Here is a 13484-nt window from a genome sequence, read left to right on the forward strand (position 1 = left end):
GCCAGAGCCTGGAATAGGCTTCCCAGAGAGGTGGTGCTCTCACCTTCCCTGGAAATCTTCAAGAGGAGACTGGATAGGCACCTGGCTGGGATCTTATGACCCCTTCCACCCCCAGTGCTCCTTCCTGCCCATGGCAGAGGGTCAGACTAGATGATCTGTCTAAGTCCCTTCCGACTCATTGATTCTATGATTCTATGACTTGTTGATTGCTTAAACAGTCATCCTCTTAGTGGATTTGACACTAGATTTGGCAACAAAGCAGTCTTATTATATTTTGTACATACCCACTAATATCCAAGCTTGTCTCCATTTTCCCCAAATGGAACAAAATGAATTTTCTGCTTCACAGGAATCACATTTTACATTGAGGATTGTGCTGCCTCAATTTGACCACTAGCAACTGAGATGTCCTGTTTATTATTTTCGTGTGATGTATCCCTCACTTTTTTATCTTAAAGATTTCATCAGCATGTCAGTATTTGTAAATTTTTTGCTTCTTCTAAGAGAAGCCAAATATGTTTGCCCTTACTCATTTGAATAATCCTTTAAAGTCAATTGAATTAGTAGGAAGAAAAAGTATGATTTCTTGTTTTGTCTCTTTTATGGTGTTCTCTTGCAATGGTCTTTAATTAATACTTTTTCTATTTTTTATTCTTTATCTATCCTGAAAATATCAGGGATAGAAGAATGATGTAAGATCATCACATTGGTATAAATTAAATCACAAAATATGCCTAACTTCTGACTTAGTTTGGTGTCTGAAAGTCACTGTACTCTTCATGCTTGAGATGTTGGCAGAAACCATCACTAACTATTAAGTATGAAGAATTATAACATAAGTTTTTTTTCTTGATATATTTATGAGGAAGAAGAGAGTACAGTTGCCTCTCCCTCATCTCTATTGGTTTTTCACTGCTGTCAGTAAGTTGACTCTGAAGACAAAGTAGGAGCACATCAAATACAGCAATAAGGTGCCATTTTTACAGCTACTTTTTTACATTAATCTACACTTTAAGGTATTTTTATGATCTACTGATTCTCTTCTTCCATGTATGATTTCTCTGACTAATATAAAAAAGTGGAGTTCTCTTGTGTAACAGTGTTCAGTATCACTTGACAGTAACTGTTGCTGTAAGACAGTTTCTAGTAGTAATTTTATCAAGAGCATTGGATGTTTTTGGCACTAAATGTTCCGGGATTCTCGTAGAGTACATTTCTTTTTTAAAAAATCCAAACCTGCATTCCATGCTTTTCCCTATAGTCACATAAATACATACACATTACCTTTGTAAGCTCATATGTCACATAGTTTATTTCTGTCATGAGATTATCATAGCTAGTGCCTACTTATTCTTGTTTACAACGTGCTGTCTGGTTTCAAATTAAATAGTCCCACTAGATGATTAATCTCCCTATTATATTTGCCTGTAGCATACTCTTGTAGAATATATTAGCTTTTGACCTGTGTTCCCTTGCTCTAGACCAGCTCTGCCTGGTACACAGAACAGAAGCATTCTCTGGCTTTCCAAGCTGTGGTTTCCCAGCTACTACCACTAAAAAGAAAGTTAAATGCATAATTTTACTACTAATCAACATTGACCTATTAAATAAACCCCAAATCAAACACTGTTCCTCTGTCACAGAAAACGGAAGCGCTATTGGAGTTTGTTTGATTTGTTTTAGAATGTATACATATACATAGTTAAGGGCCAAGTAGACATAGCTTCCTGGGTTCTGGCAAGTCATCCCTCAGATATAGAGTGGCCCAAATTTTTAGTATCCTTGTTAGACTTTCCAGATTCTGTGAAGACGTATTTTATATTTTTGGTGATAATGTAAATGGTCATGAATAAATAGAGGTATTGCATGTGGCATATGCTGAATAATACAGCTGACAATTTCAGCTAACCAGAAATCAGAGTTGTATATAATTCAGAAATACATTTGGCAGCAACTGTTGGATTCTGCAATGTGCTAAACATAAGAATAGTGGAGGATTTTAATCACGCTGCATCTATATGGGTTTTACAAAAATGAGCTATTTTTAATACTTCACTGTATTTACCATTCAATATAGTACAATATTCAACACAAACATGTGGTGTAATGCATGGCAATTTACAGAAGGAAAATCTTACCATCTTCACATTCCTGATTGTATTGATGAAGGCAGTTTTCACAGTGAGTGTGGCCATTTTCCACTCACAAAGGAAGAGTTAGCCAAGTGGTAAATATCAGACACCTGATAAACTGGACTCCTGATCATCTTTTCCCCACACAGCATATGGATCCAGCTACCAAAGCCTGTAGCTTGGAAGCAGGCCAGGCTTATTTTCATGCTTCTTCGTGCAGGCTCTGAGATCCATTACGATTCACCCTTCCACTCCCTGGCAGTCCACATTGGTCCTCTTAAAAACTAGAGCTATTTGTTTGTTTTTTTTCTTGGAAATGTCTGAGAGAGGTGATACAATAATGTATATACAACTGCCTCCCCCATCTATGTACAGTCACTGTGAGCCTGCCCATTTGTCCCAATACTGTATTAAACCTGAGAAGAGTCCTTACACAGTTTCCTGGAAAATGCTGTCATTTCTGACAACTCTTGGATGACTTACCAGTATATTCAGTGGGGCTGCAAGGATTGCCTCCCTTTTTTCTCATCATGATTCTTAAGGCAGAAGGGGGAGAAAAGGAGGCATGCCTATTCTGCTCTTGCTATTCTCCCTGTGGGAGCCGAGCCAGGCATATCTAGGAGGGGTGTGCAAAATGGGTCGCATTCAATTCGGATTCAGCCTGAATTGGGGACAGAGATTCAATTAGTTGATTTGGATCATGGTCCCAATTCGACTTGGCCAAATCCAAATCTGAAGATTCGATGCTGATTCAGAGAATCAGCGGTTCGACCATAGACTCAGCTTTAAATATTTTTTTCTCCATACATCAAGGTACCAGGCACAGCTGGTGAATGCTGTGATGGTGGGGTGGATGGATTCAGCCCAATTTGGTGGCCGAATCTCCAAATCCACAGGAGTGTGGGTGGGGGATCCCCTGCATGCTCGGTGGCAGACCCCCCCTGCACTCTCCCAGCTTGGCGATCGGGTGCGGGGGGACCACAGATGCCCCCCCAGCGCACACTCCATGGTGGAACTGGACTGGAAGTGCTTCTGGTCCACTTCTGGGTCTGCCGCCGAACATGCTGGGGACCCACATGCACTCGCATGGGACATTCCATCCACCCCAGCATCTCAGCATTCATTAGCCACCTGGTACCTTGAGGTATATAGAAAAAACATTTAAAGCTGTGTTTATGTCCAAATCATTGAATCTCTCCAAATCAGTTTGGAGGGTTCCATTTCTATTTGGACAGATTAAAGGATCTTAGAGAGTTGGCTGCCAAATTGGGCTGAATCTTTGCCAAATAAAATCAGCAACCAAAACTTTGCACAGCCCTAATATCTAGGCAAAGGAAGAGGATGCTACTCTTGAAAGGGAGATGTGGGGAATAGAAGTAATGCAAATATTCAGACTGTGAGGAGGAGGAAAATGGGAACAGGAATTGGCAAAAATAGTGAAAGGGTTTGAGGGAAAGGGAAGGCTTGAGAAACTAAATAGGACTGCAAGGGCTGAAACAGGAAGGAAAAAGATGGAAGGAAATGAGAAGCAGGGACAGAATGATAGAAGTTCCTTCAGACATTCTGCAGCCCACTAAGACAGGGGTGGGTAACTACACGTAACTGGTTTATGGGTAGCTTCTGTCCCTAGCCCAAAACTCACTGGATTTCACCCTACTCCATCCGTCTGCTTCCTGGTCACACTTTGGGGAATTCATGCTGGTAAGAAGTGGCATGCCTTTTGGTACTCAATATTTGGCAGCTGCAACTGGAGTGGTAAAGAAATAGATGTTTCTATTGCTGAATTGAGCCACACCGCTAAACCTGTTTCACTATTTTTGATCATCACTTTATTCTCTGTGCTGTTTAATACAGGTTGAGTGCCATGTAATTGGAAGCTTCCAATTTTCATAGGATATAAAAGTAGGCTAAGTGATGATGCTCCTTAAGGCTGGGGAGCCAGTGTTGCTTAATCCTGGAATAAAGTGGTAAAATAGCATTTAATTCACACAATGTCCCAGGCACCATTGAGTTACTTTGTGCTATTCCGTTTTTCAGTTGACTGACAGCATGGTCTCTAAAGGCAACAATAAAGGATTCTTAGTTGTTCTCACAGGGAAAAAACAGTAACCACACTGTTAGATGCTCTATGCTACGCCTAACGACTGGGGAGACAATGGGTCACTGCATGCATTGCTTCTTCCAACGGCTTTGTTCAAAATGGAGGCAGCTTTGGGCAAGCTCCAACAAACTGGGGAGCAGCCACTAACATTAGTTCATTCCATATTTATACACCTTGGTTTATGTTTATTAGCATTTACCCCACTTTTGTCCTTCCTTTGTTCCACCCTTATTCCTTCCCATCTTAAGCTCCACCTCTGTTTACTGTTTATTTTATTAGCATGGAATTACCTATGCATTTCACTTATTTACATGTCTTTTTGCTATAAGCGCATGCCTAAGACCCTGACCCCTGCTTCTCTCGGTCACTTGCAGTCTCTTGCTGATTTCCTCACCATCTCCAAGGTCTTTCTTCTGTTTTATCTCCTAACGATAGCTGGTGGTCTGCATCCTGTTTTTCTTACACAATGAGCTATATATCTTATAACAATACTATATTGTTAGGAAAATGCTTGCCTAAGTGTCTTGCAATGTTACTTTTAACATACCATTCTGCCTTGTGGTTAGCAGTTTGATAGGCCACAGGTTATATCCCTTTATTCAGCTGCAAATCCAATGCTCTCCAAGATCCAAATACTGTCACCCTAACACAAACATTTCTGAAGGTATGAAATTCCATCTTAGGTTTTATGGTTTAAAATTTGGATTTTAATGAACAAGAAGGTTGAAAGATTGTTGCAACATTTGACCCAATAGAACTAAAGTATACACAAATGTGCTCCAGTTGCTGTGGAGGGGGGGCGGTCCTTTGATATTTCAAATAAACAGCCTTATGGGAAAAGCACTATGTTTATGATATTGGGGAGCAGCTTGGGGGCAGGGATAGTGGGGAGAAGATTGTGGGGGAAAGAAAAAAGAAAAAATGTAGTAGGTGTGTGAAGAGAGAGGAGGGAAAGAGGCTCAAAAGAAATAGTAAAGAAGGGTACCAATTGTACTTACTATAGCCAGGCTGTTTCTGTCTAATTAGTTATACAATTTCAGCAGGATAATTTATGTAAGTAATTTATGTAATCCTTAACTTCCCTATGGATTTAAAATCCAGGAAAGTACTTTTCTTTTGGGACCTTTTGATATAAACTTACTGCAACAGTTAGTGCAGACTCAGTATACCAGCTTTGTGAGCTGAGTTGTCTGACTCATTAAAATCAGACAACTTGTGCTGCCATTTTATCACATTGAATGAGACATCCTTATAATGATGTTTATAAATATCCGTATGCTGCACCCTATAAAAATATTCTATTTTGTGAAATGCATTTATTTAATAAATCATGAGTAATTGTGGAATAAAAATAATTTAATCTTAAGGTGCTATGTGCATTGTTGTAAGAGCATGAGCTAAAGTGTGACTGAGCTGACGAGGCACTGAGCTGTTTCATGTATTACAACACCTGTTGTAAAATTAAAATACATAGATAAAGTAGAGCCAAATAATTTCATGAAATTTGTAATTTGCTTATTCAGGGAATAAAAAACACTGTTCCAGTTTGTGCTTGTTATGGTTTTTGATGATATATGTTTCGTTCTCAGACACCCCATCACAGAGGGTACAGTTTATTCTTGGAACAGAGGATGATGATGAAGAACATATTCCTCATGACCTCTTTACGGAGCTTGATGAAATTTGCTGGCGTGAAGGAGAGGATGCTGAGTGGAGAGAAACAGCAAGGTAAGCATTCTCAAGAGGTATTTTCATGAGAAACTGTTGGTCATGAAGGAATGAAGAAACATTTCTAAGCTGCACCAAGCTCAGGAGCAAAACCATCATTTCAGTCCCCATACAGTGATATCACTACAATATCTGTCATCCCTCGAAGCCAGATGTTTTCATTTGGATTTAACATATTTAGGTCAGAATGAGTATCAAAGGAAAGAAGTGACGTAAACAAAGTGACTATTACTTATAGTAGTTAGATAGACTTTTGTGTTTATGTATTAGCTTATCATTTTCACATACATTTTTAAACTTGTCTATGGCAAACATATCCTTCAGAAATCAATTAGTTGACTTCTTTATAAAGGAGAGGCAAAATTAACACTGCCATGGCCAAATTATACTTAAATACATTCAGATATTCACATTTTCTAACCTTTAATGAGCAGATTAAAATAACTTCATTTTCCTAGAATTTGCCTGCTCAGATTGGCACTCTGTTGAGTAGATGTTATCGTGAATGTTAATTGATAAATTATCTTTTCCTTCTTCAGACATCTTGGGGAATGTCTGTCTATCTGCACAGTGTAGTAGCAGTGAGCTCAGTAGGGTACCGTAAACAGCATGCCCTGGGTAGTATGATGCCCTGCCTTAACTTCATTAGCTGGGTCCACTTAATTTTTATTGAGAGAATTATCCTGGCGCATGTCCATGAGGGGCCAGCAGGGGAGGTTATGTTTAGGGGCAACAATGGGTTCATTAGAGGCACGTCCTGTCAGACCAACCTGGTGGCCTTCTATAACCAGGTCACAAAATCCTTAGACACAGGGGTAGCAGTGGACGTAGTCTTTCTGGACTTTAGGAAGGCCTTTGACACTCTCTTACCCCATTCTCATTAAAAAACTGGGGGACTGTGATGTTGACGCCTACACAGTCAAATGGGTCACTAACTGGCTGGAGGGCTGCACCCGGAGAGTGGTGGTGGATGGGTCCTATTTGATCTGGAGGGATGTGGGCAGTGTGGTCCCCCAGGGCTCGGTCCTCGGGCCCACACTGTTCAACATCTTCATCAGCAACTTGGACGAGGGGGTAAAAAGCACGCTGTTCAAATTTGCAGATGACCGTAATATGTGGGGGGATGTGGGCATGCTAGAAGGGAGGAATAGGCTGCAATCAGACCTAGACAGGTTACAGGGGTGGGCGGACAAGAACAGGATGGGTTTCAACACTGACAAGTGCAAGGTATTGCACCTGGGAAGGAAGAACCAGCACCATATCTACAGGCTGGGGAACTCCCTTCTCATCAGTGCAGAGGCAGAAAAGGATCTTGGAGTCATCATTGATGCCAAGATGAACATGGCCCGACAGTGTGGGGACACGGTCAGGAAGGCCAACCATACCTTGTCATGCATTCACAGATGCATCTCGAGCAGGTCCAAGGAGGTGATACTCCCCTTTTATGGTACACTGGGCAGGCCGCAGTTGGAGTACTGCATCCAATTCTGGGCGCTGCACTTCAGGAGGGATGTGGACAACATGGAGAGGGTCCAGAGGAGGGCCACTCGCATGATTGGGGGTAGCAGGGCAGGCCCTACGAAGAGAGGCTCAGGGACCTGAACCTGTTCAGCCTCCACAAGAGAAGGCTGAGGGGGGATCTAGTGGCCATTTACAAACTAGTCAGAGGGGACCAGCAGGTACTGGGGGAGTCCCTGTTCCCCTGAGCACTACCAGGAGTGACAAGAAATAACAGTCACAAGCTGGCGGAGGGGAGATTCAGACTAGACATCAGGAGGTGCTACTTCACTGTCAGGATGGCTAGGATCTGGAACCAGCTTCCAAGAGAAGTGGTGCTGGCTCCTACCTTGGGGGTCTTTAAGAGGAGGCTAGACGAACAACCTGCTGGGATTGTTTGACCCCAGTACTTTTTGCTGCCATGGCAGGGGGTTGGACTTGATGATCTGCTCAGGTCCCTTCCAACCCTACCAACTATGAAACCATAATTAGCCTGGCCCAGAGTGCTGGATCCAGCCATGGAACACTCCCGTGTGCTGGCCTAATTCTGCACACAAGATCTGGCTGAAGAGCTTCCTGGGCTGATCTGGTGTATGTGGCCATTTCATTTGGCCTGTAGGGGTCCCATTGGGTCTGGAAATTTGGCAGTGGGGGAGTGGCAGTACTTACAGCAATTGATGTTGCCACTGCTCCCCGACTGCCAAATTTCCAGACTTGTGAGGAGCCCCATGAGTTGAGCAGCAGTGGGGTAGAGTGTTCTCAAAAGTCATGGGGCCACATTTTCTGTTTAATACAGTCCTAGCAGATGGAAGTTGGTATCTCAGGCTGAATTGACCTGCTACAAATTCTACCAATGTGGGAGAATAATAATGAAATGCAGTACTCATTGCCCAATACCAGCCAGGGGTCCTTCTCATCCCAGCCCAGTGCAGTGTTATGCAAGAGTCTGGAGCTCTGAACTAGCTAGATCTGGTACTGGAAGCAGTATAACCATGTTAATGTGCTGTGTGTCCAGGTTAGGATAAATCTGCATTATCTCATGTAGACATAATAAGAGGTCCTGGTGCTGTTTCATCCCATGTAGGATCAGCATAGTCTGTATAGGCATAGTCTGTACAAATCCTTTTATTCATGGACTCAAATAGATTGAACAAAAAGATAAAGAAGATGCACTGTGGGTGCCTCTTCCTGAGGCATTTTACTGAGTAGCAGAGCAAATTACTGCACAGTAAGTGTCAGTGTCTATACTCACAGATGCTTACTGTACAGTAAATTGCACTACTCATGACTTAATTTGCTACCTGTAAATACAAGTAGCAAATTAATTCCCAAGTAGTTACTGCACAATAGCATGCATGTATATGCTGACTGGGAGCAAATTACTCCCAGTTAGCCCCACCACCAGGGTCACAGGACTGGGAGCTTCTCCAGGCTCTTTGCCTGCCCCAGCCCCTGGCCTTTAAAAGCCTATGGAGATGCTGAGACACTGGATCCCCGGGCCACATGCAGCCAGCCTCTGGTCACTATGTTTAATAGCAGAGGCCCCAGTTCAGCCATGGCAGCCTGTCCAGACCCTGGTGCTGCTCCCTGGCACTGCCTCATGGTTGTGGCTGCCAGGGCCATGCCATCATGTTGCACTGGGCACTACAGTCAGCTGCTAAGCCCAGCAGCAACCTAAGCCACCTGCAGCCAGGCTCCGGCCACCAGGTCCTGCTCCAGCTGGACAGCAGTCTGGCTGGGCCCTGCCGCTAGTCCCAGGCACAAAAGTGCCATGCACCTGTCTGTCCCATGTCATGCCCTTGTACCAGGCACTGCATGCACCTGCTCAGCACCAGCACTGCCATGCGCAGGCCCAGTGAGTTGCTGAGAGAGCCATGCTAGCATCCTTGCTGATGGCACACGCTGCCTCCTGGGGCCACAGTGGGTCCCAGGAGGAGACCACAGTCTTGAGTCATGGCACTGTGGGGCAAGGCCAAGGTCCTTAGGCAGTTTGTGTGGAGTGTGCACTCCAACACACGTATCTATGAGGAGCCACCAGGCTGCATATTGGAAGCACAGGTATGACCAGTCAGTGCACAAGTGCCACATAAATGTCAAGGCCTTGAGCACACAGTGGGTTAACGTCACTGACCACAGCCACTGGCCAGGGACTGCCTGCACATCCATGCTCCTTATACAGCAGCTGGATCAGATCCTTGCACCCTGGGATCCTGGCTGCTGCTGTGCCATGTACAGTGCCATGCCTCCACTGTGGTCTGGCACATGTGGTGACATGTCACCAGAGGAGGGCCCCTTGGGCCACCAAGAGCCCATCTTGGTACATTCCCCACCCCTTGCCTGGTCCAGAAGCTCCAGGAGCCCAGGCCAGCACCTGCCCCACCAGTTCTGGGTGTGCAGCCCTGCTCAGGATGCAGCCAGCCATGGAACTTCTGGGCCTCAGCAGCTGCAGCTTCTCTCCAGAGGGAGCCTCTGCTCAGGCAGCTAGATGCTGTGCCCCTATGCCCCAGGACACCTGCAGGAGCAGCACTTCTTCACCACCAGTGGGGATTGACTCAAGCTGCTGGACGTGCCTGCCACACTCATCTAGTAATGCTGCCCAACCCCTGCCCCAATCCCCATGCCTACCCCTGCCCCTCTCTCTCCCTGCTTGGCCTGCCTATGCTTTCCCTGGCCCCTGGACCAACCTCCCCCCCCCACTACAGCATTCAGGGAGGTGAGAGCCAGTGCTAAACTCTGTTAAGTAGCCTGTTGCCCCCTCAGCTAGGTGGGCATGGGCCTCTTGCATCTGAGGAATGTATTGATGCCAGTGGCTATGTTGCCCTCGACTGTGGGGGCTGGGACATGTAGTGCTGCCACAGGTAGCTCTTCAGGCAGTGGTGGATGTTGTGGAGCAGCATGGGCTTGCCCTCTCCACCACTGAAGCTCAGGACCCTGTGCCAGGTTCACAGGTGCACCCAGGGCACCATTGCGTTGATTAGCAGCAGGGCATAGTGGGTTGGACACCCCTCAGTCCATGCAAACAACTCCAAATGGTGCACCCAGGACATTTTCAGCAGGGGCATGCTTGACGTGCGGCACGGGTGCATGGGGTGCTGGCCTGGGGGTTCCTCTCTGGAGAGGCCCCTGGTGGGAGAGGAGGGCACAACCAGCTCCCAGTTATCTGGGATCCCCACGCCTAGGTGCCATGAGCTTTGTGGCAGCACAGGAGACAGGCTAGCCTGCAGTAGGAGAAGGAGGGGAATGGCTTTGGAACTGTGGTAGCAGGTGCTGCCAGAAGCCAGGCCCATCCCACCTTGGGAAGGAGACAGGGGAGGCAAGCTGCCTGTGACCAGCATCCAATAGCCCACCTGCCCCTGCGGAGCAAGTAGGAACAGGGCCTCCCAGAAATTTGGCTGCCTGGTCCAGGGCCTTCCCAACCAACTTACCATGGTCTCTGGGCACTCGTGCATGCATGACCTCTGATCTGAGGCTGGGCAGCACACAGCCTCCTAGTATTGAGCATCCTAAATCAGAAACATTGGAAACTCTCACAAACAAGCTCTTTTTTCTGGTTCTGTAGGACTTGCAGCTGCACACAGTCGAAAGGTACCAGCTGGCACCTGGCATGTGCCTTCAGGGTCACTGCCAGCCTTGGTCAGGGCCCTGCATATGGGCTGGCTCCAGCAGCACAGAACCCAGGACTAGACCTTGTTGCTGCACTGTCTGGTCAAAGTGGCTGAGGAGTGCCTGATGGACACATGGGCCTGGAGGGAGGAGGAAGTTGCCCATGAGCAGGAGAGAGATGCCTGCAAGGTAGTGAGGGACTGGCATGAGAAGGTGAAGGACCAGTGCGAGGAGGAGAGGGACCAGTGGACCAGGAGTTCTGGGACAGGCTCCAGGTCCTGGAGGAGAGGTACCTGGAGGCCCAGGAGTGACAGGCTGCCCTGGTGGCCAAGGCAGTGGAGGCAACAGAGGAGGACTGCCAGGTACTGGACACCATGCTGGCCTTGGCACTTGCTTTTGTGCCACCTGCTGCCCTGCCTTTAGCCGCAGCCCCACTTATCCCTGGCAGCCACCCACCCCCCAGAAGCAGCCCCTCCCATGGCACCTCCACCAGCCAGATGCCCCTGTCCTGGCTCTTGCATTGGTATCCCTGCTATCCCCCCTACCTGGGCCCAGCCCCACTGTCCACTCACATTCCATATGGCCCTGGAGCAAGAGCTGCCTGCAGTGGATCGAGGACTTCATACAGGCCCTGCTCACCCAGCCTGCTGGCTAAAGGAGGGGGAGGTGGATGCATTGCCAAAACAATGGCTGCCATCAATCCAAGGTGAACCCCCCACCTGCTGGCCTCACCCCAGTGTGTGCACCCACTGGGGTGTGACCAGAGGTGGGGGTGCTGGGCACCTGTCTCTGGGCTCTGTCCCCCAGGCATCCCCACCCCAGGAGGGCACATGTAGCACTCACTGTAAATAGCCTGCAGGGGGAAGAAGGTGCTTTTTTGATGGTCAGTGGGGTAGGTGGTGGAGGGGCTCTGTGGGGAGCCGGGAAGGGGAACAGGGTCTGTTGTGGGGGAGGGAGGGCCAAAGGGCTCTGCTGTTGGGGGAGAGGGCCGGGGGAGGAAGTCTGTGTTTGTGGGTAGGAATAAAGTGCTTTCCTGAGAACTGTCTTGAGGGAGCATGGTGCTGGGGATGGGCGGTGGGGCTGGAATCCAAGGCTGGCTCTCTCAGTGGCCTCTGTGAAACTACCAGTCCTGGCTGGCTGGGCCCACAGATAGCAGGGCTGGAGGCCCAGGAGCATGTGAATGGCAGCAGTGGTGGTATCCAGGTGCATGTCATTAGTGTCCCTGCTGGGGTCTGGGTGGCAGCAGCATGGTGGCAAGGGGCCTGGGACAGTGTGGTGATCCTGGCCAGGTGGCCATGCCACACAGGGGGGCTGCCAGGGCTGACACTGACCTGGGCCAAATGGTGGTTGTTGTAACAGCAGAGCATGGCAGCCAGGGAGGCCAGCAGGAGCCCAGGATACTGGATATTGCTGCTGGTAGGGGTGTGAAATAGCTATAGCACAGTGGGCAGAGCCACCAGTGACAGAGCCTCAGTGTGCTGCCACAGTGCTCTGTAACCTGCTCCGGGCCAGGAAGGCAGGTGGCTAGGATCCAAGGAACAGGGCTAGCTCTTAAAAATGGCTGCTGGTAGGGGCTGGTGCAAGGCCAGAGGGGCAAGAGTAGATTTCTCTCTGTTGTAGACCTTTCCAGAAGGGAAGTAGAAGCGTCATACATGGATATAAAGGATTTTATTTTGGGAAGCATCATAGAATTATGTTCTGGATAATGTTTTTCATTAACATAAAAAGTTATGAACATTCAGTGGAGACAGAATTCCAAATTAATAGCTGAAATTAGACATTCCCATTTAGCTTAATTTATTATATTTAAATGATCTTTCCTATTCTGTTTGGCTAAGTAGAGGATAGAAAAGAAAATTGGGAGTAAGCAGAGACCCACAGGAAATGGAAAAGGGGATTGGCCAGCAAAGAAAGGTATAGTTTGGAACTTAGAAATGTAAGGATAAAGTGAGAATTATCAAAAGTAAAGCTGAGTTAGATCTTGCAAGGAGGATTAAATAGTAAAAGGTTCTTTAGCCATATATATAGATGCCTATACCCTGTACAGGAGGGATTGTGTAGATAAAAGGGGCAGGGGTGTAGCTCTCTATGTTAAGGAAAGCTACATGTCCCTGCAAGCTGATATTGGTGACCAGGGTGGATGACTAGAGACCCTCTGGGTTAAAATCCGTGGGGCACAGGGGATACAATGGTGGGAGTCTACTACAGACCTCTCACCCAAAGTCCTGAGCTTGAACAGGAGTTTGCCCAGGAACTGGCTGAGGCCACATGCTCCAGGACCATGGTTGTCTTGGGTGACTTCAATTACCGGGACATCTCGTGGGAGGATCACTTAGCAAAATCTAAGCGGTCGCAAAGCTTCCTCTCATGCGTGGATGACCTCTACCTGACTCAAGAAGTCTATGGGCCAACAAGAGGCAAAG

General features: G+C 47.0%; 1 protein-coding gene across 4 annotated transcripts in view; it reads left to right on the forward strand.

Annotated features, from left to right (window-relative positions):
• SLC4A10 (solute carrier family 4 member 10) overlaps positions 1 to 13484 on the forward strand; it is a 423280-nt gene that overhangs the window by 220362 nt on the left and 189434 nt on the right. For all 4 annotated transcript variants that reach the window (XM_019522708.1, XM_019522705.1, XM_019522707.1 and 1 more), the window contains exon 4: positions 5823 to 5961. In XM_019522708.1, coding sequence (XP_019378253.1) covers positions 5823 to 5961 — 139 coding nt within the window. The remainder of the gene's footprint in view (positions 1 to 5822; positions 5962 to 13484) is intronic.

The sequence above is a fragment of the Gavialis gangeticus genome, unplaced genomic scaffold, assembly GCF_001723915.1.
Source record: "Gavialis gangeticus isolate Ggan-Ray unplaced genomic scaffold, GavGan_comp1, whole genome shotgun sequence".
NCBI classification, from domain to species: Eukaryota; Metazoa; Chordata; order Crocodylia; family Gavialidae; genus Gavialis; species Gavialis gangeticus.